The sequence below is a fragment of the Triticum aestivum genome, chromosome 2D (assembly GCF_018294505.1).
Source record: "Triticum aestivum cultivar Chinese Spring chromosome 2D, IWGSC CS RefSeq v2.1, whole genome shotgun sequence".
NCBI lineage: Eukaryota > Viridiplantae > Streptophyta > Magnoliopsida > Poales > Poaceae > Triticum > Triticum aestivum.
In genome coordinates, this window is record NC_057799.1 from 505,569,841 (window position 1) to 505,579,318 (window position 9,478).

General features: G+C 55.1%; 2 protein-coding genes across 2 annotated transcripts; both read left to right on the forward strand.

The window, feature by feature from the left end:
- Positions 1 to 231: 231 nt before the first annotated feature.
- On the forward strand, positions 232 to 1,509 carry LOC123055880 (purine permease 1-like; the record flags this gene model as incomplete). Its single annotated transcript, XM_044479702.1, has 3 exons — positions 232 to 771; positions 876 to 1,246; positions 1,485 to 1,509. Coding segments are annotated over 3 exons (936 nt in total), but the record flags the coding sequence as incomplete, so codon positions are not given.
- Positions 1,510 to 2,608: 1,099 nt separating this feature from the next.
- LOC123054105 (ferric reduction oxidase 2) lies at positions 2,609 to 5,881 on the forward strand. Its single transcript, XM_044477794.1, has 7 exons — positions 2,609 to 2,907; positions 3,011 to 3,125; positions 3,289 to 3,462; positions 3,575 to 3,809; positions 3,895 to 4,222; positions 4,299 to 5,276; positions 5,372 to 5,881. Exons 1-7 carry the CDS (start codon positions 2,709 to 2,711, stop codon positions 5,509 to 5,511), a joined length of 2,169 nt encoding a protein of 722 aa, XP_044333729.1. The 5' UTR covers positions 2,609 to 2,708; the 3' UTR covers positions 5,512 to 5,881.
- The last annotated feature ends 3,597 nt before the right edge of the window (positions 5,882 to 9,478 follow it).

Sequence of the window (9,478 nt, forward strand, 5' to 3'; positions counted from 1 at the left end):
AATTGGGGCATCACATGCAGATTGGTATCACGATTGCTAATTTTTGCGTGTCAGTATTAACATTTCTCTAGATTTTTGCAAATAGGTCTAAACTGCGTATAAACACGTATTGACGGTGTATCTGACTAGCGGGGCCCGCCCGTCAGGTGCCGACGTGGCATGTTTTTTGCAGAAAACCCCCGCCCTCGCCCTCGCCCTCACCCTCTCGCTCCGCGCCCGCCTCGCCGCCCTCTCCCCGTGGCGGCCTCCTACCTCAGCCGGCGCGCGCACGACCCCAGCGCGCCGGTGGTGCTGACCCCGCCGAGGATACTGCTCGCCGCCGCGGGGCTCGGGCTGGCGACCGGCGCCGACGACTTCCTGTACGCGTACGGGCTGTCGTTCGTGCCCGTGTCCACCTCCGCGATCCTCATCTCCACGCAGCTGGCCTTCACCGTCTTCTTCGCGTTCCTGATCGTGCGGCAGCGGCTGACGGCGCTGTCGGTGAACGCGGTGGCGCTGCTCACCGTGGGCGCCGTGGTGCTGGGGCTGCACGTGTCCTCGGACCGCCCCGCCGGGGTGAGCAAGGGGCAGTACTGGCTGGGGTTCCTGCTGACCCTGGCCGCCGCGGCGCTGTACGGGCTGGTGCCGCCGCTGATCGAGCTGACCTACAAGCGGGCCGCGGGCCGCGGGCGCGTGGTGACGTACGCGCTGGTGATGGAGATGCAGCTGGTGATGGGCTTCTTCGCCACTGCTTTCTGCACCGTCGGCATGATCGTCAACAACGATTTCCAAGTGCGGTGCCCATGTCACTCACCCCTCTCTCCACACTCTACTAGGAGCAGGATAGGAGTATGCCACAGTAGTTTCTCTGATGCGTGCGTGGATTTGCTCACAAGCCCGGCGAGAGGAAGCGAGAGGACCAAGCCCGGCGAACGCGATGGGGTCGTCGGGGAGGAACGGGCTCACCTACGACGAAGCGCGCGGCCGCGGAGCCGGTGAAGAGCGCGACGAGCAGGGCCCGCGCCGAGCCAGAAGGCGCGGAGGTGCGGCGGGTGGGCGCGCGCCGGGGCGGCCCCGCCTTCTCCGCCGCGACGGTCCCCGCGGCGGCGAGGTGCGCGAGGAGCTGCGCTGCGAGGAAGGCGCGCTGGACCGCGGCCCAAGAGCTCCCGTCCTCGCCCTCCCAGCTCGCGGGGAGGAGCAGGAAGGCGAGCGCGAGCAGCACGAGGGACGCGGCGGCGAGCGCCGAGGAGGCCCCGAGCGCGAGCCTGTGGCGGAACCCCCTCCGCGGGCTGGCTTGGGGAGCAGGGGCTCCTCCGACTCCTCGTGGAGCGCGCGGGGGTGGAGATGGAGGCGGGCGCGGAGGGAGAGGGCGGCGAGGCGGGCGTGGAGCGAGAGGGCGAGGGCGAGGGCGAGGGCGGGGGTTTTCTGCAAAAAACATGCCACGTCGGCACATGACGGGCGGGCCCCGCTAGTCAGATACACCGTCAATACGTGTTTATACGCAGTTTAGATCTATTTGCAAAAATCTAGAGCAATGTTGGTACTGACACGCAAAAATTAGCAATCGTGGTACCAATCTGCATGTGATACCCCAATTGTGGTACTTCTGTGCAATTAACTCTGCGTGCTCAGATGTTCCCTCCCTTTTCCTTTTTTTCTTTTCTCCGAGGGATCTTTTTTTTAGTGGTTTTTTCCTCTTTAGATCTGGCCTTCTGGATCGCGAAGCCCAGCTTTTCTCTTCGAGCAACCCGTGAAGCCCAAGCGGGGAAGTGTCCTCACTGGGCCTCTATGGGTAGCAAGTACTGTTAGAAATTAGGCCCAGCATAGCTAAAAAAAAAGGAAATTAGGCCCGTGCATTCCACCGTGCCCGCCAGCACCGCGCGGCTGAGACCAGCGTGGCACGCTCGGCGTCGTGAGACGGGCGGCGCGGCACGTTCCGGCGCGTGCGAGGCCAGCGCCGCCACGCGCGCAGGCTGCCATGCTTCACCGCCGCCCGTGGTACTTTCAGGATCGCCGTACAGTGGCGCCACCAATCGTGCAGGCCGCTCAGGCTTCACCGCGCTCAGTGCGGGATGCCCGTCCTTGATCTTTTCGGGCTCGCCGTACAGTGGCGCCACCACCGCCCTTGCCGGGTCCTCGTCGCTGATTAGCCGGCGAGCGCGGCGAGATTCCGTCACACATACCACCTCCCGGCTCCGTGGGTGTTCGGTGTAGTGCACCTCGCCTCATAGGCGGCCACACGCGTCATCCGATCGCACGGCAGACATCATCAAGTTGACCAAGGGCTAACGGAGAGGGGACCGGACGCGACGGAACACGACGCAAGTTGACCATCTAGCTAGCGATGGCGCCACTCGTGACAGTAGTAATAATAGCACTAGATTACAATATATAGCACGATAAATGATTGACAGTAATATACACAGGCGCGACAAATGATTACAATACGCACATTGCTGCCGCGGTACGCATACGATGATAAATACGTGCGAATCAAAAATAATGTATACGGCGAATCAAGGAGTAGAGGAAGTCGGCATCAATGCATTACCAAGCGCAATACTCAGGCGCGATAATGAAGTGGATTCCCTGCCACTATCTCCATTCTAATTATATATATCTCCCGATATGAATGAGCACCGAGCACGCCACACACACTACTGCTCCGCCCCGCGAGCATCTATCTACTTTTAGGAAGGCATCTATCTACATACGATTGGGAGTTCGAGATGGACGATCGTACTCTTGGCAAAGGCAGGAAGTGCGTCCCCTCGCCGTCGGCGGCGGCGGTGGCCAGGCGCGCCGTGCTTCTCCTGGCCGCCGTCGTGTTCGTGGGGTGGCTCATGATGTGGGCCATGCTGCCGACCAGAACTTACAGCTCGACATGGGCGCCGAAGCTTGCGGCGCTCACCGGCTTCGGGAAACAAGGTTTTCTTCTGACTCTTCACGGCCTGTCGGAATTGCACCGATGTCGGTTTTCACGAGGTACTCGTTTCTTTTGTTCATCATGGCTTATAATTTGTTATTACAGGGATTAGGATGACGGTGTACGCCTTCCCGGTGCTGTTCGTGTACGTTGTTGCGTGCGTTTACCTGCATTTGCAGCAGCAGAAGGGGGGTGACCCTGACACCCAGCGCCGGACCAGGTATGCTTGAGTTTTTTCCGACTACGAAGTTGTACTAAAGCAGCGTCAATTAATATGTATCGGTGTAGTATCTCATCAAGTATTTCGCATGTACTACGTGATACTAATAGCCACGGAACAAACGACAGAAAATTCCTGATGATTTTGCTTATGTTATTATTAGTACGAGAATAGCAGCAGCCTGGAGGAGACCCGTGCTGGTGAGAGGCCCGCTGGGGATCGTGACGGGCATAGAACTGGCCATCCTTCTCATGTTCATGGCGCTCCTCGTCTGGTTCTACTACGCGTACATCACCGTCGAGTTCTCCAAGCTACGCGTCAAGCCAGGCGAGAAACTGTAAGGAACCACACGCGCGCAGCCGATCGACACAAAACTGCAATTCTGATGATGAAACAACTAACTGTAAACTGACGTTGGTTACGTACGAACGTGCAATTGGTGTTCTCAGGTGGCAGGCGGAGCTGGAGAAAGCGGCGAAGCGGCTCGGCAGTGTCGGGAGTTTGTGCTGCGCGCTGCTGTTCCTGCCCGTGGCACGCGGCTCGTCGCTCCTGCCGCTCGTCGGCCTCACGTCGGAGGCCGGCATCAAGTACCATGTCTGGCTGGGGAACACGGCCATGGCCATCTTCACCGCTCATGGGCTCTGCTACGTCTTTTTCTGGGCATCCACTGATCAGATCCACCTGGTACTCCCCTAAGGTGCACAACCATCTTCAAGATTCAGATTAAGCGTACGACTAACTTGGTATGCCCGGCCAACTTGTGACCCAGATGACGAAATGGGCGAGGACGAGGGCCTCCAACGTCGCCGGGGAGCTGGCCTTGCTCTGCGGCCTCGCGATGTGGGCGACGGCGCTGCCGCGCATCCGCCGCCGGATGTTCGAGCTCTTCTTCTACGCGCACCACCTCTACATCCCCTTCATCGTCTTCTCCGCGCTCCACATGGGCGTAATGGTGTTCTGCTACGTCCTGCCCGGCGTCTTCCTCTTCGCCGTCGACCGGTGCCTCCGCTTCCTGCAGTCGCGCGCCCGTGTCCGCCTCGTCTCTTCCCGCTTCCTGCCGTCCGGGGCCGTCGAGCTCAACTTCGCCAAAAGCCCCTGTAAGCAACGTAGATATCCATGCAAGGAGGGTTACGAGGCAACGACAGGAAAAATGTGCTGACAACTTTGTTGCAGGTTTGAGGCACAATCCCACGAGCACGCTCTTCGTCAACGTCCCATGCGTCTCGCGGCTCCAGTGGCACCCTTTCTCGGTGACGTCGAGCAGCAGCCTCGAGCCGGACACGCTCAGCGTCGTCATCAAGAACAGAGGCGGGTGGACGCAGAAGCTGTACGAGACGGTCTCGTCTCTGCCCCCGTCCGGTGGCCACCTCGGCGTCTCGGTCGAGGGGCCGTACAGCCCGGCTGCCGGGGTCACGCCCTTCTTGGGCCACGACTCGCTGGTAATGATCAGCGGCGGCATCGGCATCACGCCGTTCATCTCCATCATCCGCGAGCTGGTTTACCAGAGCGCCATGGCAGAAACGGCGTCCATGCCGAGGCTCCTCCTCGTCTGCGTCTTCAGGACGTCGGCCGAGCTCGACATGCTGGACCTCCTCGTCCCGGCCTCCGGCGGCCTCAACGGCGCCCCCAGCCTCGACCTGCGCATCGAGGCCTTCGTGACGAGCGAGAGCGAGCCCCGCACCGGCAACGACCCGCACAAGCGGCCTTGTCAACCGGTCTGGTTCAAGCCGTGGCCGTCGGACGCGCCCGTCTCCCCGGCGCTGGGAACCAACGGCTGGCTCTGGCTCGGCGCCGTCGTATCCTCGTCGTTCGCCGCGTTCCTCCTGCTCGTCGCCGTGCTGCAGCGGTTCTACATCTACCCGGTTGACCGAGACAGCAACCACGTGTACCCGTGGGCGGCCAGAACGATGCTGAACCTGCTGTTCCTCGGCGTCAGCGTCGCCGCCGTCACCGGTGCGGCGTTCCTGTGGAGTAAGCGGGGGAGCGCCAGGGAGGCCAAGAAGATAAAGAGCGTGGACGGGCCGATGTCGCCGGTGTCGTTGCTCCACTGGGCTGGTGGAGGCGGCGTGGAGAGGGAGCTGGAGAGCATGCCTGCGCAGCCTCTTGCGCAGGCAACCAATGTGCACTTCGGTCACCGTCCCGATCTCAAGAGTAAGCTCTACCGCGCACATTTCATTTTTCAGACGTACATTTGGTTTTGTTTCTCTGCCAAGTTGTGAGAAAAATGGTCGAATTGAATTGTGCAGAGATGCTGCTGGGGGTTCACGACGAAAACGTTGGGGTGATGGCCAGCGGTCCGTCGGGGATGCTTGAGGAGGTCGCGACTATCTGCTCGTCTGGGCTGGCGAGCAACCTGCATTTCCAGTCTATAAGCTTCACCTGGTGAACAACCAATTCCGAGCATCTAGCTCAAGGGGAAGAGGCTTCGGTTCTACTTTCTACTACTCCCTCCGTCCCAAAATAAGTGTCTCAACTTTGTACTAACTTTAGTACAAAGTGGTACTAAGGTTGAGACACTTATTTTGGGACGGGACAGTAGTTCGTACATCACCGTAGTCTGTTGTGTAGATTTTTTTTTCTTGTTTGCGGGTTAGTACAAAGTTGTACTAAGGTTGAGACACTTATTTTGGGACGGGGGCAGTAGTTCATACATCACCGTAGTCTGTTGTGTAGGTTTTTTTTTCTTGTTTGCGGGTAAATGTTGTGTACCTATTATTCTCTCGTTTCTAAGACTATCACCGTTTCTTAGCTCGAAACATGCTTTCACCCTGCTTTAAGTTAATAAGAAACAAACGATTGAATTGATACAAGATGACGAAGAAATCCTTTTACAAAGTTGATAAAAAAACCGGCGGCTAGGAATCATCCGATTGATAATAGATGAATTTAAGCCGCCTCGTAGGCTGTAGGATCCCCGATCTCCGACCCTCCAGTATTATGCTCCCACAAATTGGAAGTTGTCGCAGCGCCCACAAACTGGAGTCATCACAACACCTGTCCGTCGGAGCGCCGAACAACCCTCCATCGCAACACAACAACTACCCCAGCCAGCGGCAGTGCCCTGTTCGTCGGAGCGCCGGTTGCAGCAGCTCTCCGTTGTAGCACCGGCGGCATAAGGATGCTCCATCGTAGCTCCGTCGCAGCCCTGACAGCACCGGTGATGCTCCATTGCAACTCCATCGCAGCACCGCGCAGCCTGGTGGTGCTCGGCGACTCCTCGCAGCAAACGTGATGTTGCAAATCCCCATTGCAGCACCGGCGATATTTCGACCGCTCGACGATGTTCCATTGCAGCACAGATGATGATCCCGACAGCCCGGTGATGCTTCATCGTAGCGACGCAAGACCTCCCAATGCTCCATGGCAGTAGCGGTGACTCATTGTGGTGCTGCGGTGTTGTTGCCGTCACAACAATGGTTTCCTCCCCTCAAAGCACCGTGTGTGGCCTGATGCAGCGATGGTGTCTGATGACGCGCGTTGGCTTGAGCGAAAGGAATAGTGGCGGAGGGGCACACGAGCAGGTTTAGGCAGGACGACACGAAGGAATTATGCCCTAGAGGCAATAATAAAGTTATTATTTATTTCCTTATTTCATGATAAATGTTTATTATTCATGCTAGAATTATATTAACCGGAAACATAATACATGTGTGAATACATAGACAAACAGAGTGTCACTAGTATGCCTCTACTTGACTAGCTCGTTAATTAAAGATGGTTATGTTTCCTAACCATAGACATGAGTTGTCATTTGATAACGGGATCACATCATTAGGAGAATGATGTGATTGTCTTGACCCATTCCGTTAGCTTAGCACTTGATCGTTTAGTATGTTGCTATTGCTTTCTTCATGACTTATACATGTTCCTATGACTATGAGATTATGCAACTCCCGTTTACCAGAGGAACACTTTGTGTGCTACCAAACGTCACAACGTAACTGGGCGATTATAAATATGCTCTACAGGTGTCTCCGAAGGTACTTGTTGGGTTGGCGTATTTCGAGATTAGGATTTGTCACTCCGATAGTCGAAGAGGTATCTCTGGGCCCACTCAGTAATGCACATCACTATAAAGCCTTGCAAGCATTGTAACTAATGAGTTAGTTGCGGGATGATGTATTACGGAACGAGTAAAGAGACTTGCCAGGTAACGAGATTGAACTAGGTATTGAGATACCGATGATCGAATCTCGGGCAAGTAACATACCGATGACAAAGGGAACAACGTATGTTGTTATGCGGTCTGACCAATAAAGATCTTCGTAGAATATGTGGGAGCCAATATGAGCATCCAGGTTCCGCTATTGGTTATTGACCGGAGATGTGTCTCGGTCATGTCTACATAGTTCTCGAACCCGTAGGGTCCGCACGCTTAAAGTTTCGATGACGATTATATTATGAGTTTATGATTTTGATGTACCGAAGGTTGTTCGGAGTCTCGGATGTGATCACAGACATGACGAGGAGTCTCGAAATGGTCGAGACATGAAGATTGATATATTGGAAGCCTATATTTGGATATCGGAAGTGTTCCGGGTGAAATCGGGATTTTACCGGAGTACCGAGGGGTTACCGGAACCCCCCGGGGGCTTAATGGGCCATAGTGGGCCTTAGTGGAGAAGAGGAGAGGCGGCCAGGGCAAGGGCCACACTCCCCTCCCCCCTAGTCCGAACAGGACAAGGAGAGGGGGCGGCGCCCCCCTTTCCTTCTTCTCCTCCACTTCTTTCCCCTCTTCTCCTATTCCAACAAGGAAGGGAGGGAGTCCTACTCCCGGTGGGAGTAGGACTCCTCCTGGCGCGCCCCCTCCTGGCCGACCGCACCTCCTCCCTTGCTCCTTTATATACGGGGGCATGGGGGCACCCTAGAGACACAACAATTGATCGTTTGATCTTTTAGCCGTGTGCGGTGCCCCCTCCACCATAGTCCACCTCGATAATACTGTAGTGGTGCTTAGGCGAAGCCTGCATCGGTAGAATATCATCATCGTCACCTTGCCGTCGTGCTGACGAAACTCTCCCTCAACACTTGGCTGGATCGGAGTTCGAGGGACGTCATCGGGCTGAATGTGTGCTGAACTCGGAGGTGCCGTACGTTCGGTACTTGATCGGTCGGATCGTGAAGACATACGACTACATCAACCGCGTTGTGCTAACGCTTCCGCTTTCGGTCTACGAGGGTACGTGGACAACACTCTCCCCTCTCGTTGCTATGCATCACCATGATCTTGCGTGTGCGTAGGAATTTTTTTGAAATTACTACGTTCCCCAACAGTGGCATCCGAGCCAGGTTTATGCGTAGATGTTATATGCACGAGTAGAACACAAGTGAGTTGTGGGCGATACAAGTCATACTGCTTACCAGCATGTCATACTTTGGTTCGGCGGTATTGTTGGATGAAGCGGCCCGGACCGACATCACGCGTACGCTTACGCTTACGCGAGACTGGTTTTACCGCCGTGCTATGCACACAGGTGACTAGCGGGTGTCAGTTTCTCCAACTTTAGTTGAACCGAGTGTGGCTACGCCCGGTCCTTGAGAAGGTTAAAACAGCACTAACTTGACAAACTATCGTTGTGGTTGTGATGCGTAGTTAAGAACGGTTCTTGCTCAGCCCATAGCAGCCACGTAAAACTTGCAACAACAAAGTAGAGGACGTCTAACTTGTTTTTGCCGGGCATGTTGTGATGTGATATGGTCAAGACGTGATGAGATATAAGTTGTTGTATGAGATGATCATGTTTTGTTGAAGTTATTGGCAACTGGCAGAAGCCTTATGGTTGTCTCTTTATTGCATAAGATGCAAGCGCCAAATAATTGCTTTACTTTATCGCTGTGCGATAGCAATAGTTGCAAGAGCAATAGTTGGCGAGACGGCCATGTAACGACACATTGATATAGATCAAGATGATGGAGATCATGGTGTCATGCCGGTGACGATAGAGATCATGACGGTACTTTGGAGATGGAGATCAAAGGCGCAAGATGATCATGGCCATATCATGTCACATATTTTGATTGCATGTGATGTTTATCTTTTATACATCTTATTTTTGCTTAGTTCGACGATAGCTTTATAAGATGATCTCTCACTACATTTCAAGATAAAAGTGTTCTCCCTGAGTACGCACCGTTGCCAAAGTTCGTCGTGCCCAGACACCACGTGATGATCGGGTGTGATAAGCTCTACGTCCATCTACAACGGGTGCAAGCCAGTTTTGCACATGCAGAATACTCAGGTTAAACTTGACGAGCCTAGCATATGCAGATATGGCCTCGGAACACTGAGACCGAAAGGTCGAGCGTGAATCATATAGTAGATATGATCAACATAGTGATGTTCACCATTGAAA